The sequence below is a fragment of the Leopardus geoffroyi genome, chromosome D3, assembly GCF_018350155.1.
Source record: "Leopardus geoffroyi isolate Oge1 chromosome D3, O.geoffroyi_Oge1_pat1.0, whole genome shotgun sequence".
Taxonomy (NCBI): Eukaryota; Metazoa; Chordata; class Mammalia; order Carnivora; family Felidae; genus Leopardus; species Leopardus geoffroyi.
Window position 1 is genome coordinate 10037816 of NC_059339.1, and position 18862 is coordinate 10056677.

The window sequence follows — 18862 nt, forward strand, 5'->3', positions numbered from 1 at the left end:
AGTCCTCGTTTTCTGGCAGGTCGAGGGGATGACAGACGATTAAAAACCCAAACCACAGTCCATTACAAAGTAGCTCTGAAAAAAACGTGGACAGGGAAAGACTACCTTGCGAGCTCCGAGTTCCTCTCTCTGCAAATGGAGGTCTGGGCGGTTTTCTTCTTGTCGCCTGTGGACAGTCCGCTCACAGTCTCTGGGTTGATGGACTCTACAGGTGGCCCAACGCTGACGATGAGGCCAGACTGTGCCCACTTGGTTGCTTTCCGAAGAGCGGCTGCGGCCTCTTCTGTAATCACTTCACAGCAGCCGCCCTGGAGGGAGGTTTGAGACAGTCACCACACTCAGCTTCCTTACCTGTTAAAGCCTGCTTCCCGGTTACCAAGGCAACCCGGGCTCATTTCTAAAAATTCACATGTCAAAATACTATGTGTAGAAAGTTAATTTCCCATAAACATCCCATGTCCTCACCCAGTCACACAATTGTTAGTCCTCTAGATTTCTTTCCATGCAGTTTTTTTTTTTTTTTTTTAATGTTTATCCATTTTTGAGAGAGGAGAGACAGAGCATGAGTGGTGAAGGGGCAGAGAGAGAGGGAGACACAGAATCCGAAGCAGGCTCCAGGCCCTGAGCGGTCAGCACAGAGTCCAATGTGGGACTCGAACCCACGAACCATGAGATCATGACCTGAGCTGAAGTAGGACACTTAACCAACTGAGCCAGCCAGGCGCCCCTATTTCCATGCAAATTTTGGCATACATAATCATGGATCTCACTTCACACAGTTTTTCTATTTATTTTTATCAGTTAACAAAAATATCATGTGTTTTGATATCAGTATATACAGATCTACCCAGCTCTTTATATAGTTGTATGGTATTTCATTGTATGCATATAATTTAAATTTTTAAATTAAAAAAAAACCTGAGGTATAATTGACACATAACAATTTGTTTAATCAATCCCATATTTAGGGGTATACAGATTCTACTTTGTTTTCTTATCAACAGAACATGAAGACCATGGTTGTATCTAGATACTTGAGAAGGACTGTTTACTCTCATCTTGACCGCAACGGGTATTCTCGATCTTAACTTCGTGTGACAGATGAAAAAGGATATATTACTATTTTTAATCCTTTCTTGTGTAATTTGTAAATGTGGGCATATTTTTCTATTTTTTATGAGCTATGTGTCTTTATTTCTTATCTATTACTCTTCTAACCTTTCACGTGTGATCCCTTTTAAAGTATTATTAGGCTACAAAACTTCATTTTTTATTTCTTACTCTTAGAGCGAGAGAGAGCATGTGTGCAACGGGTGAGTGGGGCAGAGGGACAGACAGAATTGTAAGCAGGCTCCACACTCAGCATGGAGCCCAATGTGGGGCTCGATCCCATGATTGTGGTATCATGACCCAAGCCAAAATCAAGAGCCAAAATCAAGAGTTGGACGGTCAACTGACTAAGCCACCCAGGTGTCCTGCAGTTTTAGGCTGCAAAACTTTTTTTTTAATGTTTGTTTATTTTTGACAGAGAGAGACAGAGGGCAAGTGGGGGAGGTGTAGAGATAGGGAGACACAGAATCCAAAGCAGGCTCTAGGCTCTGAACTGTCAGCAAGGGTCTAACGCGGGGCTCGAACCCACAGACTGTGAGATCATGACCTGAGCTGAAGTCGGACACTTAGGCAACTGAGCCACCCAGGTGCCCATAGGCTGCACAACTTTCTTAACAGAACTAAGAAAAAACTTCTAGGTCAAAACCAAGAGGTCTCTTTTATATTTTAACATTAATGACAAATTGATTCTAACTAGTTCTCTTGAAAACAGCTTCAGTTAAGCCAGTAACTTCGATTTCTCACCCTGCCTCCTTGTGGTAACTTGAATTTTTTTTTTTTTTTTTAAGTGTCTCTTGAAAACCGACAGCATGGTAAGTGCCCTTCAATCGTGGGTCTTGTCAGGGCAAATATTTCCGTATCGGGTTTACCTTCGTCATGTCTCGATCCATTTTCACAACTTTCTCCATGTTGGCGCCAGTGCCAAGTCGGAAGGGCCGTCCTTCGGAGCTACTAGAAGGGAAGGCAGAGAGAGGGGGCCATCTTACGGGCAAGGTCAAGGTGGCACTGCATGCCCGTGGGGCAACCTAGTGCTGGTCAAAGCTGAACAAACAAGAGACTCCGGACCTATGATCCCAAGAAGGCCTGGGAGGCACTCGGGAAGTGATCTAAATCCCAAAGTGAGGGGACTTTAACTGCAGCATGAATTGGATGCCTTGGTGTGAATGACTGGATGTTTCGGACAACTCAGCTTCCTCTGCCTCTCCGAACACTCCTTCACCGAATTTGCACTCTAAAATCCTGCAATGCCCAAGAATGCTTCTTGGTGATTTCCGCATCTAGCAGGACCTGCCTGGCCCTATTGGTTCATACAGTAGCCCAGGAGTGCTTCCAGCTGCCATGATGGCAGACAAGGGACCAATTATGAGGAGGACACCATCATCAAATCATTTATCTGGAGAAAAAAGTCTTCCACCTGAGACATACACAGGCGTCCTCAACTCCCTCGTGTGCTGTGGTAGGCCTTCCCATTGCCCGGGCTCCCACCAACAGGGCCCCGGAGGTCTGTAATCTTTGGACAGTAGGTATATTTGTACCTTCCCGTTGAGCAATCACACCATTCACCTCCAGTGAATTAAAGTTTTAAAAAGTTTCTCTTATTTCTCCACCTCACAGTCAATGGTATCCTTAAACTGACCAACGGCTGAAAGATGCCAAGAACTAAAACCAGCCTGCGTTATTCCCTCTCGAAGCCCAAATCACACTGCAGACTCTCCACTGAGCACAAACAATACATTCTCAACAGGGCTTTTGCTCTCTGTTGGGTCTGAAGAAACAGTACCGAGTCATGGATAACAGCTTGTACTCTGCGGTCAGAGGCCTGCGTCTGTGATTCAGCTCTGCCTCAGTTTCTCCACTGTAACAACAGGGATGACAGGAATAGTGGTTGCTTCTTAGGGTTGTCAAGAGGGTGGAGATAGTTGATGTACATAAGGGGCTTACAGAGTCTGAGGACACAGAGCTATTACAATCATCAGTTACCTCAGTAACGGCTGGAGAACCTCATGGGACGACTGGTCTTCCCGCTTGTGGATAAAGATAGACAGCTTGCCATCCACTGCTTCACTCTCTTCTCCAGGATCTTTATCTCCTTTTAAGGAACTCTTGGGACTGGTTTTCGTCAACGTAGTGTCAGGTTCAGAAGCAGTTGGAGAGAGAACTGTCTGACATCCTTTAAAAGCAAACAGAAAAATCACAATGTTATTTGTGCAGCTCCCCGGCACAGGGCAAGCTCAGATTTTGGAGTCTCTCTTCCTCCCTCTCCCTTCTCCTCCTCTCTCATCATAGGAGGCACAGTGGCAGCTACAGGTGATAGACCATGGAAAGCTCAGTCTGGCCTGCCCCGGGAAGTGGGTGCCACAGCGCCCTGCTGGGACCAGGAGCTGCTCACCTGGGACCACGTAATCTGCCAGCTTTGCTAAGAGCAATGAGGCTATCTTGGACGCTGGGTCGCTGGGATCCTCCTGCTCACTGTTTAGGGAGGGAACGGAGTAGCTCCACGGTGGGAGCTCCACGTTGCCACAGTCTTCCACGCTCATCAGCGGGAGCGCCGCCCGGCACAGCTGAAGAATGATAAGGACGAGCTTTGGAGATGGGCGCTGGTCAAGCAGCAGGGAGAGGAGTTTGGACACACAAGCTGGCTGGCTCAGGATGGCTTTACCTATGTGACTCCTGGAAAGAGGGAAGAAAAGGCACACGACACTGGGCATGTTGGTCTGTAGAAGTTCAGACGTGAGAGTTCCCTAAACGAGGACGAACAAACGGATTCACGAGGAAGACACACATTCGGCATGGAGATCTGAATCTGAGCTTTTCTGTAAATATCTAATGAAGGCTCACAAGCGACCACTCAAAACGAAACATTTCTGAGCAGTTGCTGATGCCCAATGTTTACTTAATTGCGATGCTACAGTTCAGCATGATTCACAGGGCACTACGACTCTGAAATCCAAACTAGGAGACTTTCCGTTTAACCTTTTATTCCTTTTTAAGGAGTGCTTCAAGACCAAAGATACCACACAGTATTGTATAAGCCTCAACAGTCTGCAATCTGTCCCAGCTGAACCTGTGACATCTCACTGAGAAGAAAACCAAGTCGAGCAGAAACCAAAGAACAGCAGCCTTATGTAGACAAGCCGCTGTGGACCTCACCCCTCACCCAGGATGTTATCAACCAACCACCCCCTCCTCCCCCCCGGCAGATTATCTTCTTTCTGAAGTATCTGACTTCATCAGTATGAGAACATGAGTCAATTACAGGTCCTGACTGATTATTCTTTACCTTGCTATATAATGAGTATAAGGATTTGGGGTTACTTAATGCAACTGTTCTACTTGAAAGGCTAGCAGCTGTTGCCAGCAAAACATTAAAGCAAATGACATCAACTTATAATGTAGATATTCACCTAAATAACCCTCACGCTTTGGAACTATTATTTTTCCAATGCTTTTCTTCTCTATTGTTCTTGAAGCAGGAGCAGGTCAGAATGGCCTCATGATTTAGATGTTTCAAAGACAATCACCACCCAAAGGAACCCCAATCATTCAAGAGGAAAGCCACTTTCTCCCACAGCTCCGGCTGGGCCTTCCATACCTTGAGAGATCATTGAGAAGACTAAGGACATCCTGGAGGGCATCGTTCCCGGCGGCCTGGTTGCCACAGCACTCAGTTGCTCGGGCAAGATGGTTGGTGAGAAGGCTGGACACCTGACGGGCCAGCCCTGAGTGCACGGCCTCTGTGGAGCCACCTACAGAGTTTAAAAAAAAAAAAAAAAAGAAAAAAGAAAAAGCAAGGTGAGAACCCGAGGAAGCCATGGCCAGCCTGCAGGCATGGTGAATCCTCTCAGCCTCCCTACATTAAAGCCCTCCTCTTGCCCAATCTTTTCTCTAACCTACTCAGTATTCCATTAGCTACCAAAATACTGTCTCATTAGATAACATCTGCACGTAAAAAAGATGATTTAATGTTGGGAAAAGAAAATTATTTTTAATGAAAACCGAATAGAATTCACACAAAACTAAGGAACATATTTTGATTAATAGGGAAGAATCACCATTTTCTTCCTGTGATGAAAACCTGTTGATTTTTGTTTTGTTTTGAAAAAAATTTTTTAACATTCATTTTTGAGAGACAGAGTGTGAGCAGAGGAGGGACACAGAGAGAGGGAGACACAGAATCCGAAGCAGGCTCCAGGCTCTGAGCTGCCAGCACAGAACCCTATGTGGGACTTGAACTCACAAACCTTGAGATCATGACGTGAGCTGAAGTTGGACGCTTAACTGCCTGAGCCACCCAGGTGCCCCTAATTTTTTTTTTTTTTTTTTAAGTAGGCTCCACACCCAGCGTGGAGCCCACCATGGGGCTTGAACTCCCGACCCTGAGATCAAGACCTGAGCTGAGATCGAGAGTCAGACACTTAACTGACTGAACCACCCAGGTGCCCCGAAAACCTGTTGATTTTTAAAACTCCCACCCTACCTCTCCTCAAACACAATTAAAGACCTTTTGGGATCTTTCCATTTTCACTGTAGATCCAGAGGCCCCTCCCCGCACCAAGCAGCTCTTGTAAAAAGCCACGCAAATTAGCTGTCATTTCCTCAACTTTCTATGCTGTCTTGGATCCCTGTGCCTACACACACGGTTTCTGTGCTCCCTCTGCACTTCACAGGCACCTAAAACGTGGCACTGATCACACTGTGATCATTTGTTCATTGGTCTATTTCCCCCACTGCACCCTATTTCTTAAGAGTAAGAGCAGTCAAAGTCTTGTTCATCTTACGCCTGGCTCTCGACAATAGAGTGCACAGTGAAGGAATAAATAGAGAAGTCAACAAGCTGTATACGCAGGCCTGGGATATTATGGGATATTCAACTTCACTTTTTCAACTGGATTGGTAAAAACAGAATTTGGAAATGGCACTTGAAAATGCAACTAAACCATTTCATAAGAGTATTTATTTGGAGACTGTTAGCAGAATTGACAAAAAGGAAATGAGGTATCTTTTCAGTTTGCTGGCTTACTGTACTCTTTCAGGTGATTATCATTCCCCATCCCCCCACCTCCCCAGCCACAGCTTTACTGAGGTATGACTGACAAATACAAGTCGTATACAATTTAGGTGGTTCAATGTGCATTTTTTAGAAGGTCTACGTGATTACAGATATAGATATGTATATATACTCTGAAAGGATTACGGCAATCTAGTTAATATATCCACCACCTCACTAATTACCTGTGTGTGTGTGTGTTTGTGTGTGTGTGTGTTTGTGTGTGTGTGTGTGTGTGTGTGTGTGTGTTGTGTGGAGAACTTATTCACTTTGTAATTTGTTTGACCCTCTGACCTACATCTTCCCATTTCCCGCTCCTCCTAAAATTCTTAGCAGCCACCATTCTACTCCTGGTTTCTAGGAGTTTGGCTTTTTGATTTTTACTTAAAATTTTTTTTTTAATGTTTATTATTTTTGAGAGAGAGAGAGAGAGACAGAGACAGAGACAGAGTGCAAGTCAGGGAGGTGTAGAGAGAAGGAGACACAGAATCTGAAGCAGTCTCCAGGCTCTGAGCTGTCAGCACAGAGCCCGACATGGGGCTCGAACTCACAGAATGTGAGATCATGACCTGAGCTGAAGTCAGATGCTCGACCGACTGAGCCACCCAGGCGCCCCACAGGAGTTTGGCTTTTTTAGATTTCACATATGAGCAAGATCATTCAGTACTTGTCTTTCTGTGTCTGGCTTATTTCATTTAGCACAATGCCCTCTAGGCTAGGATATTATTTAACGTCAGTGTAGCCATAAATTTCCAGAGAACCATGCTGACGAAGAGGCTCTCCTGAAATCATTAATTGATTAAACCCATAATTAAATAAACACATCAACAGAAGAAATCAATGACTTCTAAAACAGGATCCTGCTTCTTACCTTCTTCTTTTTCCCACTCAACGCAGCGGTTGGCAAGCACCTGGAACGCTGCCCAGGCCATGGTGGCTACCTTCTGTTTCTTGGTTTGTTTCTCACTGGAGCCGGACTCCGTCTGACTGCTCAAGCTACACAGTCGGTCCATGAGCTGCACAAGGCCACTGCGAACCAGGCACTTCTCTTCACTCCTGGGCCAGGCAGGAAGGGTACATGAAATAAACATAACTGACCAACCCTCAGGAAACTCTCACTTAAGATCCAGGTTATCAAAGGGGCAGAAAACATGCCAGTATCATTCTTTACTGCCACATATAACCAAACACAAAAATACTTCTTTACGGTGAGGATTTCCTTCATAAATAAGAAACTTCAAGTTCTGGCTTGTTCATATAGAATAGCCAAGTAAAAACAGAAGGTTGCTATAACAGAAAAAAAGTTGTATATTTTATCATGAGGGGATTCATAAGGGTACTGAGAAAATAAATGTGCATTTGCAAAAAAATTTTTGCTGAACATATTAAATAATTTCCTAGAGGCCTTTTTCTTTCCTTCAAACCTCTACTTTTTGACCATGTGATATAATCCCTATTGGCCGCTTTTGATCATGTAGGAATTCAATAATATGGAATTTACATAGAAACGCTAGGTGTCTGTCAGGAGGTAAACTCATTTAATCACAGTGATATGTCACTGGATAATCACAGCAAAAAAACCCCAGGGAATTTTTTAATTTAGAAGTATTTTTATTTAAGCAACTACACTGCAATGCAATTCACCCACAGTAAAAAGCCTTGCTTACCTGGTGTAAGGTATGGTACACAAGAGTCCGATGCTATTTGCACATGCGATAGGGTAACGAGCACACAGAGAAACCACGGAGGTCATGGTCTCGCCAAAGGCTTCCTGGACCTGCTCGACCATCCCACCACAGGTTAATTCTTCAATTCTATGAAACAGAACCAAAGTGCAGGCTTCCTGAGCCATGGCAAGTGACCGTGAACATAAGAGCAGGCACGTTCTGAGAAATCCAAGAGTGTCTAGATGAATCCCGAACTGAAGGGATGTTAGAGATCACCAGTGTTTCCCGGACTGCAGGACCACAGAAGACTGTTAGGCAGCACTTCTTAAGTTGCCTCGAACGCAATGCCCATGCTCTAGAGAAGTCTGGGGAATCCTAGGCTAAGTCAAGTCAAGCAGGGTTCTCTACTGTAGGACTACTCGGAGCCTTACAAGGTTAAGGTCCACAATAACTCTAAGAGCAAGAGAATGGTACCCAACGTTTCCCAAACGTATTTAATAATGAAACCATTTGAAACAGGCCTGCAATATCCTATGCAGCACTGAATTCTGTAAATGTAATTGTACTCATGAGAAAATCAAGGCCCAAATAGATTAGCTACGTGTCCTTGTCAAGTTCACACTGTGATTATTAGCAGAGTATGAGAATCCAACTGATATGAACTAAGACTTTCCCAGTGTAAAAACACAACCTGGGGGCGATTCTACAGCAATTAATATTAGTTGAAAACTGGAACTATCCGGATTCATCTACAAAGATAGGCCATAGAATACTGTTTATAATAACAAAAATAAATAAAACCTAAGGTTGAAAAGTAGGGATTGAACCATAAATAAAGGTTCGGGAATACGATGCAGTGGCTACACAGCCACTAGAGACATTACAGGAGGGATCTATGGTTAGAATAAAGACAGAACAAATACACTAGAGTGTTAACAGGTTTTATCTTAAGATGCTGGATTTACAGGTGATTTTTTACTTTACACTTTGGGATTTTCTGCATTTTTTTCAAACGTTTGACCTATGACATTAACAATTGACGGAAAAAGGAATAATGCTGCCAGGGTTGTGGAGAAATTATTCTGGATGGGGCACCAGGGTGGCTCAGTCGGTTAAGCGGCTGACTTCGGCTCAGGTCATGATCTCGCGGTCCGTGGGTCCGAGCCCCATGTCGGGCTCTGTGCTGACAGCTCAGAGCCTGGAGCCTGTTTCAGATTCTGTGTCTCCCTCTCTGACCCTCCCCCATTCATGCTCTGTCTCTGTCAAAAATAAATAAACGTTAAAAAAAAAAAATGGATAAGAAAAATTATTCTGGAAGTAAGTTGTGGTAGCCAGTGCTACTCACTGTGCCTTGTGGCTTCCCTTTGGTTGGATGAGCATGTGACCAGCCTGGCCAATAAGCCAGAGCTCTGACAAGGGGACGGACAGCTTTTGAGACAGCGGTCGCCTCCTCTACTGGGCTCCTGGGAGTATCATGGGCTGGGGCGCACCTGCGCTGGACATGCGCAAGCACTGAAGTTTTGTTTTGTTAAACACAGAGATTTGGGAGGGTTTTGCTTCCAAAGAATAACTTGGCCTCTCCTGATGGACACAGAAATTTCTCAAGATATTCATGCGAGCTCTTGCTAGTTAACACATTTTGCTCCAGCCACTGACCCCTGCTTATTGGCCAGAACTCCTCAAAGAGCTGTCAGGAGACACAAGCAGCCCCAAGCATCTACTCTAGGACCTGTAGACAAATGCCTTTTCTATTTCTATCTGAAGATCTTTGAAGCCCACTAGGGAACAGTACAGAAAAACTCCTCACAAATACAAAACGTTCTTCAAAGTTCTTATCTACAACTAGGTTTTTAGAAATTAATTTCGCCAAGGGGCGCCTGGGTGGCTCAGGTCACGATCTCGAGGTTTGTGACATCGAGCCCTGCATCGGGCTCTGTGCTGACAACTCAGAGCCTGGAGCCTGCTTCGGATACTGTGTCTCCCTCTCTCTACCCTTCCCCCATTGGCACGTGCTCTCTCTCTCAAAAATAAACATTAAAAAACAAATTTTAAAAGAAATTGATCCAGTAAAATAAGCACAAAAGTACAAAAAGTATAGGTGTAACAATGTTACTACATCACTGCTATTAATGCAAAAATAAAACAAAACAGAAAAAATGAAGGAGAGTAAGAGAAAATGAACCATGTGTCCACCAGAAGGGGATGAGTTAAATAAGACATAGCCATCCGTATAACAGAGGTCCATGAAGTTCTTAAAAATGATAAAGCAGGGGTGCCTGGGTGGCTCAGCCAGTTAAGCATCTGACTCTGGATTTTGGCTCAGGTCATGCATCTCATGGTTTGTGGGATCGAGCCCCATGTTGGGCTCTGCGCTGACAGTGCAGTCTTCTTGGGATTCTCTCTCTCTTTCTGCCCCTCCCCACTCATGCAGGTGCTTTCTCTCTCTCAAAACAAACTTTAAAAAGAAACTATAAAGTTGGGCGCCTGGGTGGCTCAGTTGGTTAAGCATCGGACTTTGTCTCAGGTCATGATCTCACAGTTCGTGAGCTCAAGCCCCGTGTCAGGCTCTGTGCTGACGGCTCGGAGCCTGATGCCTGCTTCGGATTCTGTGCCTCCCATTCTCTGCCCCTCCCCCACTCATGGTCAGTCTCTCTCTCTCTCTCTCTCTCTCTCTCTCTCTCTCCCCTTAAAAAATAAACATTAAAAAAAATTTTTGGGGGGCGCCTGGGTGGCTTGGTCGGTTGAGCGTCCGACCTCAGCTCAGGTCATGATCTCACGGTCCGTGAGTTTGAGCCCCGCGTCGGGCTCTGTGCTGACGGCTCCGAGCCTGGAGCCTGTTTCCAATTCTGTGTCTCCCTCTCTCTCTGCCCCTCCCCCGTTCATGCTCTGTCTCTCTCTGTCCCAAAAATAAATAAACATTGAAAAAAAAAAAATTTTAAAAAAAAATTTTTTTAACTATAAAGCAGATCTTGAAGTAATGACATGAAAAAAGATATATCCAACACATATGAGCAAAACAATTCTCATGGCAGTGTTCTATTGTAGTATAATATAATCTGAATTAAGGGGAAAAAAAAAATCACACACATACATACTTCTGTGTACAAGGAGAAACAGCCATTTATGTGTGTGTAGTTGATACAATAAGCTCTTAGTTAACAGGGTGGAATTCAGAAGAGGAGGAATAAAGGGACTTTTACTTTGTTACACATGCTGCAATTGTTAAAAAAAAAAAATTGTGGAATACTTTTACAAAAATAAAAATAAAGATATTGTTTTAGGGGAAAACGTTAGCAAACACCCGTCTAAAATATGGCCTCATGAATAATCTTTGGAATGCCTCTCGCACACTCCAGACAGGATGGTATGAACTAACAGAAACAACTGACCTGGGTCCTCCCTGAAGGACCATCGTCACTGGACCCACGAGGTGCGTCACACCCCCGACGCGCACAGCAGCCGTCAGCAATTCCCGCATGTGCACTAGGGCCTGCTTGCGAGTATTTCCCCTCCGCCACCTCGTCTGTGCAGCCAAAAGAAAGCTGCTGCTGGACACCTGAAACGCATGAGGAGGAAGTCCACCTGACTCTTGCTGACTGCCACAGGCCCCCATGCCATTAGGTGGTATTCCTCTGTATTCAGCAAAATGGACATACGGCTTGGTCAGGGTTGGTGCCGATGAAAGCAAACAGCTGCCCCAGCAGGACGCTGTAGGTGGGCTTGTCCCTGCTGTCCTCGATGGCCAGTGACTGCAGGAGTGTGAAGGAGCTGCTGCGGTGGCTGGTCACATGGCGCCGCCTATGGGAAAGCAAAACAGCGCTAGATCACAAAACCGGAAATTCAGGGAGTGTGTTTTGATGACTGTCTTCAGCTCACGTGGGAATCCAACCTCGGCCATTAGTCATTTACCTCTGATTCGCTCGAGTAAATTCCAAATCTTCATTACCAATCATTTCCAGGTCAGAAGGAGCCGACATGCTGCGAAGAAAAACAGGCTGCCGCACAGCACGAGATATCGCCTTTGTTTCTGAAGCTGATTTACAAGCTGAAGCAGAAAGCAATAAAAAGGTTGGCGTATCTGCTATCCGATTTTTAAGGACAGCAACAACAGCTACGCTATCAGTCTAAGAAAGATACTCTTTGCTTTCTGGGAGACTTCAGGATTCTCTAGGAGGTTCTAATCCAGCCAGCATTGCACGCTGGTGACTTTTAGGCCCATTCTTTAAAATCAAGATATTAGGGTTAAAAAGGCATTTTAGTGTGAAAAGCTAGAATCTTTCTTATTAAATTGGGTTTCAAAAAAAGGCTGAAAGATTCATTTAATTTCATAAACTCTCAATCTTCACCTTCATATAAGCGTTCTAAAAAGCCAGAGAGGACAGAGACAGTAATTTCTAGAATAAAAAATTTCTTAACTGAAATAAATCCAAATACTGTTTTTTTTTGTTTTGTTTTGTTTTGTTTCCAGAGACAGCCTTTGTTCCCCCTTTAATCCCAGATTTATTCAGCTGATTTACTGACATTTGCTACTACCTTGGCTTTGATCATAGTTGGTGCGAGTAAATATCACACTTGAGCTAGAATCCGACTGGCCCTTCCTCTAAAATATACTCCTTAACGCTATCCAGGAAACTAGTTGTATTATAAAAGAATATTTAGGGGCGCCTGGGTGGCGCAGTCGGTTAAGCGTCCGACTTCAGCCAGGTCACGATCTCGTGGTCTGTGAGTTCGAGCCCCGCGTCAGGCTCTGGGCTGATGGCTCAGAGCCTGGAGCCTGTTTCCGATTCTGTGTCTCCCTCTCTCTCTGCCCCTCCCCCATTCATGCTCTGTCTCTCTCTGTCCCCAAAAAAATAAATAAACGTTGAAAAAAAAAAAATAAAATAAAAAAAATAAAAAAAATAAAAGAATATTTAATAGAAGATGACAAAACTACATATTAAGATCATCTAAGAAAAAAAAAAAAGTCAAGGTTATTTTGAATTGGTCTTACAAATGGTTACCGGGCACCTAGATGGCTCAGTCGGGTAAGTGTCTGACTTCGGCTCAGGTCATGATCTCATGGTTCATGAGTTCGAGCCCCATCTCAGGCTCTGTGCTGACAGTCCAGAGCCTGGAGCCTGATGCAGATTCTGTCTCCCTCTCTCTCTGCCCTTCCCCCACTCATTCTCTCTCCCTCTCCACCCCCCCTCCAAATAAATAAAACATTAAAAAATTATTTAAAAAAGAATGGTTAGACAGCTTCAGTCTTAAAAAATAGTTTTTGAAGATGTTATTGCTCAGCAAACTATTGGTTCATGATCTCTGATGGAAAGAACCTCTTGGAAAGCATCATCAGCCTTACTGGGTGGTTAAGTCTTTCTATAGGACCTTGAATTAACCAAAGCTCAGTGTGACTAAGGACGTGGTCAGCACACCGTCTCAGTATGTGATCACACTGCACACCCTGGTACACGTCCCTGGATGTTCTCAGCCAACAGTACCCTTTCACTAGGGGGTCAGAAACCTGAGTCACCCTGGACTTCTCTCCCATGCGAGGGGAGCCCTGGGCCCATCAGCTGGGATGAAAACAGTTTGCTTGCTTGGCAGGGTCCATCGGGTTAGATAACACAGAGTCTCCTGTTTATTCATCCTCTCTCTCAAGGTAAGAAATAACACTTGTCGGGGTGCCCGGGTGGCTCAGTCGGTTGAGCGTCCGACTGCGGCTCAGGTCATGATCTCACAGCTCATGGGTTCGGGCCCCACATCGGGCTCTGTGCTGACAGCTTGGAGGCTGACGCCTGCTTCGGATTCTGTGCCTCCCTCTCTCTCTCTGTCCCTAACCCACTCACATTCTGTCTCTGTCTCTCTCAAAAATAAAGAAACATTAAAAAAAAAAAAAAAAAGGAAGTAGTAACACTGGTCATTATAGGCTATGCCCAGTGTTGGGGATCAGGCTTAAGAAAGAAGACTCCTTGATTTTCCTGAGGAATGTCCTTTCAGGCTAACAATTAAAACGTGACCAGGAAAAAAAAATAGTGAAACTGATGTTAGAAGGTTCCACATAATGACTAAATGTGCAATATAAACTCGGCTTTAAGAGGAAAATGTGATGCATTACAAGATTCATAATGTTGACTAATTATGCACATTACTATGAAAGCGACAAGCCCAAAACTAAAAATCCACGTTACTGGGCTCCCAAGATGCTCCCAAGAAACACCGAGTAAGGCAGGTGAGGAGGCACACCTGACGCTCAGACGGACTCACAAGCCACCACATGAATTCGATGAGAAAGTAAAAGGTAGAATAAAAAAATGCTGAAATTTCTTTTTCTCCTTCCTATGAGAACACAAGAGTGATTTCTCTTTAAGGAGCTGGTGTGTATTTTCTACAAACGGGCTAGTGCAGACAGCCTGTGCAGGGCTGGCTTTGTACCCGGAGTTTCTGCAGGGGTCCCCGAGATGCTTCTTGTGAGGCCGGACTGGGCCGCAATGGTGACATGTAACAGCAGCTCGGCTCGGTTCATCAAACTCTTCACTAACGTCTTCGTTTTAGCCAGTGGGTGCGACGGTTTCTGAGTAAGAGAATTCACTTCTTGTAGGAACTTCTCCCTGGAAGGAAAGGCTAATGTGCATTTAGTCGTTCTCAGCTTCACCGAAACCCAAGTTTCGTAATTATAAGGATACGAGAAGATAGGGGGAGACCAAGCCAAAGAAAGCTGAGAAACATCTCTCTCCTTCCCCTCTTCCCTATGAGAAAGGAGCAGCCTTGTCAACGGACCAGTGTCAGCTCCCTTTGCCCAGTTTCAGATGCACCTATGCTGACTTTTGAAGGCTAAACTAAAAATTTCCATGTTTACAAACTGAGTTCCAACTCAAATATTCAGTGAATGCATCAGATTTTTAAAAAGTATCTCCTAAGAGTATACGTCATCACAGTGTAAGCATCACGGTAGTAAATTAGCTTTGTGTAGTTATTAACATCACTAACCTTAGTGATAGGACCATGTTTTCAAGATCATTTCCATCAAAGGAGACTTCCTTCATTGAACACAGAAGTTCTAGTTCTTTCATTTTGTTCTAAAGAAGGAAAAATCAAGAAAAGATGGTAGGCAGGATCTGCAAAAACTGAGTTTTACCGTTCATGTTAAAAGGAACAGAGAATTTCAGGGGGGGAAAAACCCACCACCTCTGGTCCACATTTGTACGCCAGAGCACATTTGTAAGTAGTTATTTGATATTTTAATGATTACAGATGGCATTGACTACTTTCTGGGGACTTCTCCAGTGCCTATAACTGCCTTTTGTTTTTGAAGGCTTGGAAGCAAAATTTGACAATGCTGGTAACTTCCTGATAAAACTATTAATCAGTTAAGAACAGCCTAATGAATAATTTATTATTTTTATCATTGATATGTTGATCTAATCAATCTTATTTAATCTCTGTCAAGAATGGATACATTTTGGTGTGTGCGACATCTTAACAAGAATCATCATTTGGTCTCTACACATACATGATATATACCTTTGCACTGTAAATACCAAAGCCCCAGTGATCAAGCCTACAACTTGCTCACCTCATTAAAATGGTAATCATAGAAGAAGGGCATGTTGTTCTCCAGCTTCCCCTGCATGGCGTCGTCAACCTCACTTTGCCATTTCTGTTCCAATTCTGCAACACTCTAATAGGTACATTAAAAAATAAAACAATGCGAGAATAGGTACAAAACAAAACAAGTGCTATCTGCAAATTTGGAAATCTTAGTCCTAATGTTTCAAAACTTCAGGTCACTTTTTTTTTTTTTTTAACGTTTATTTATTTTTGGGACAGAGAGAGACCGAGCATGAACGGGGGAGGGGTAGAGAGAGAGGGAGACACAGAATCGGAAACAGGCTCCAGGCTCTGAGCCATCAGCCCAGAGCCTGACGCGGGGCTCGAACTCACGGACCACGAGATCGTGACCTGAGCTGAAGTCGGACGCTTAACCGACTGCGCCACCCAGGCGCCCCCCCCCCTTTTTTTTTTTTTTAAAGTAGGCTTTATGCCCAGCATGGAGCCCAATGTGGGGCCTCAACTCACAGCCCTGAGATCAAGACCTGAGAGGGAGAATAAGAATCAGGTGCTTAACCAACTGAGCCACCCACATGCCCCTCAGGTCCCTTTTAGAACTTCATTACAGGGGCACCTGGGTGGCTCAGTCACTTAAGCGTCTGACTTTGGCTCCAGTCACAATCTCATGGCTGCTGAGCTCAAGCTCTGTGTCAGGTTCCGTGTTGACAGCTCCAAGCCTGCTTTGGATTCTCTCTCTCTCTCAAAAATAAACAAACATTAAGAACAATTTTTTAAAAACTTCATTACATTTCCAGGAAAGAAATTATTTCCAACAGTTGTAGGAGAAATCTAAGTGCTTTCGCCTTCACTTACCTGCAGCTGTCTCTCCATGGCATTGAGTTTCTTGAAGGTCTCTCCCATAATTTTACACAGTAAGTCATATTCCTCAGCATGTTCTTCTTGATACTGGAAATTTATTAGGGACTGCAGTGCATCGACCAAATTCAAGTGCTTAATAACACAGGAGACCACCATTTCCTCCATCACATCGGGCTGAATTACTTCTCTGTGATTACGAAGGAAATGAGTCAAGTATATGCCATGCTCTCAAATTACCAATCCCATATTCAATCGGTTGGAGGGTGTAGGCTTTGATTTCAATATGTTAAATGCATTAAACCACACCTTCTTTATTACAATAAAGAGGCACGACATTATGATGGCTTTCATATCAAGTTGGCAGTAATTTACTGTTTAACTGACAAAACTGACTTCAGCTGATAAAATGAAAATCAAAATTAAAGAGACTTCATTTTCTATAATTTGTATATTTTGTGTCGGAATCGTATTAAAGCTGGAATAGGTCTAAGGATTAAAAAAAAAAAGATCTTTAGCACCATTTATGCACCATTACAGCTTGTGATATTTGGATGCTGGGCTGAAAATGAATGGTACTTCTGTCTCTTTCTTTTTAAATTTCAACTATTCTTAAAATCTTTCTCCCTGAAATGGGCAATCGTGTCTCAGAAGACAGGGCAGAGGCCACCAGACTTGAAGCAAGAATACTACAAAGACGTTTGCAACTGCACAACTTCATGTTCTACATCAAAGACCCCTCACCATCTCTCTGGACTAAGGAAACCCAAGTTGAGGACTAGGAGTAGACGGTCAAACCACCATGGAAAAACCTAGAACTTGTCAAACCTTCTCATGCCTCAGAATCTTATGGAAAACTGGTCAAAACATCAATTACTGGGCCCCATCCTCAGAGGTTCTGATCCACTAGGTATGAGATGGGGCCCCAGAACTAACAAGCGCTCAGTGTTAGCTGGAGGCCCACACCTTAAGACCTGAGGACCTGGAATACCACCTGGGGGTACTCCCCAGAGTATCTGGTTAGCATTCATAAGTAAATGCACAATTAAAGGCTCACTTGCTAGACTATAAAAAATTTACCACCCCCCCCACCTTCCATTGTCTAAACAGTTTTTTTTTTTTTTCCAATGGGAAAAGCAGAGCACCGTTTAGCAACATACTTTATACTTGGTCTGAATTGAGGTCTAGCACGCCCAGAAATTTCCCTGAGCTTTATCATGATTCCTGGAGGCAGCCTGATCCGGGGCAGGTCAAAGTAGTTTCCAACAGGAGGCACGAGGACATCAGAGGGGTAGGTGAATTCTCTGTCTTCTTCGATGGTCAGTGGCAGTGGAGATGGGCTTGGAGTAAGGGCAGGCGAGATCACGCCATTGGCCTCCACCTGCCACTGGCACCTGAACAGACAGAAAAGAGGATCTTCACTCCTCTCCCATCTGAAAAGAGCTACTTAAAGTTTGCAGATATACCAAACATCTGAAGGATCACATTATATGTTAGGTATTCATCAAGCCTTCCCCAGAAGCTAAGGAAAATGAGCATTATATGAAATCACATCTTTGGGAATTTACCTTCTCCCCAACATTTTATTATGAAAACTTTTAAGTATATATAGCAAAGTTGAAAGCATTCCAAGGTTAACACTCATATACCCGCTGGCTAGATTCTAGAATAAACATTTTGATATGTTTGCTTTATCACTCATCTACTCATCCTTTAGGGGATCCTTTAATTTAATTATGCACTATTTGGGTTGGAGAAAAGCTTCTGCAGTTCAAGGCTGTAATTTCAAATTTAGTAAAGTAAGGGCCAAAAGGCACTTTTCATCTTCTTTCTTAATGACAATGACACCCTCAGGATTGTCAGGCAATATGCACAATGAGCTGGGAAACGGACTCAAAGTAGTTTGCCACATGAAGTTCTTTCGCCTTTGTGAGCAAAACTACCCTATCTCAGCCTTTTACCTTTGTAAAAGTTTGGACCGCAATAGTTCCTGACAGGCTTCTTCTTCTTTGGTGATTTCTGGTCCATTGTACAGGATTCTCAACATGGAGCAAGCTAACACGGACAGACCTAGAGCCAGGTCTACCAGAAAGGGCAGGCCTCCGGACACATCCTCCGACGACTCCTGCAACGCAGACAGGGGCAGACCACACTGGTCAGCGTGCACGGCGGAGCACTTCGACCTGTGTGCACCGCGCTGCACGGGTCCCCAACCACAGGGGCTCACAGAGCAGCGTCGAGTATTATTGCTATGGGATACAGGCACAGCACCCAACACCATGAGCAGAAAGATGGTGGCACAGAGTGAAGGCTGAACACAATTCTGGAGAGAGAAGAGCTGATAAGACTCCATATTAGAGAGAGCACAAATCACGTGCAAGTTTCTTTGGGTCGATTCCTCTCTGCTGTGCCTATCCAGGTATAAATCACTACTTCGTTGGGTCACTTCCATCCTGTGCTCGAACCAAGACGTTGTCAATTCTCATACTGAGTTCATTCAACAAATATTTGAGTACCTACTGTGTACCAGTCATTGTTCTAGGCCCTTGCAATACAGCAGAGAACAAAGATTCCTGCCCTCATGGAGCTTCCATTCTAGCAGGTACTTCCGCTCTAGAGTGTGTTAGCTTGG

At 44.1% G+C, this 18862-nt stretch overlaps 1 protein-coding gene across 5 annotated transcripts in view; it reads right to left on the reverse strand.

The window, feature by feature from the left end:
• HECTD4 (HECT domain E3 ubiquitin protein ligase 4) overlaps positions 1–18862 on the reverse strand; it is a 194455-nt gene that overhangs the window by 58809 nt on the left and 116784 nt on the right. For all 5 annotated transcript variants that reach the window (XM_045457014.1, XM_045457012.1, XM_045457013.1 and 2 more), the window contains exons 24-39: positions 18192–18355; positions 17391–17624; positions 16228–16420; positions 15380–15484; positions 14794–14882; positions 14239–14414; positions 11734–11869; positions 11481–11622; positions 11214–11380; positions 7825–7971; positions 7029–7213; positions 4703–4856; positions 3500–3780; positions 3091–3280; positions 1980–2061; positions 106–308 (exon numbers count right to left, since the gene is read on the reverse strand). In XM_045457014.1, the coding sequence (XP_045312970.1) occupies positions 106–308; positions 1980–2061; positions 3091–3280; positions 3500–3780; positions 4703–4856; positions 7029–7213; positions 7825–7971; positions 11214–11380; positions 11481–11622; positions 11734–11869; positions 14239–14414; positions 14794–14882; positions 15380–15484; positions 16228–16420; positions 17391–17624; positions 18192–18355 (2648 nt within the window). The remainder of the gene's footprint in view (positions 1–105; positions 309–1979; positions 2062–3090; positions 3281–3499; positions 3781–4702; positions 4857–7028; positions 7214–7824; positions 7972–11213; positions 11381–11480; positions 11623–11733; positions 11870–14238; positions 14415–14793; positions 14883–15379; positions 15485–16227; positions 16421–17390; positions 17625–18191; positions 18356–18862) is intronic.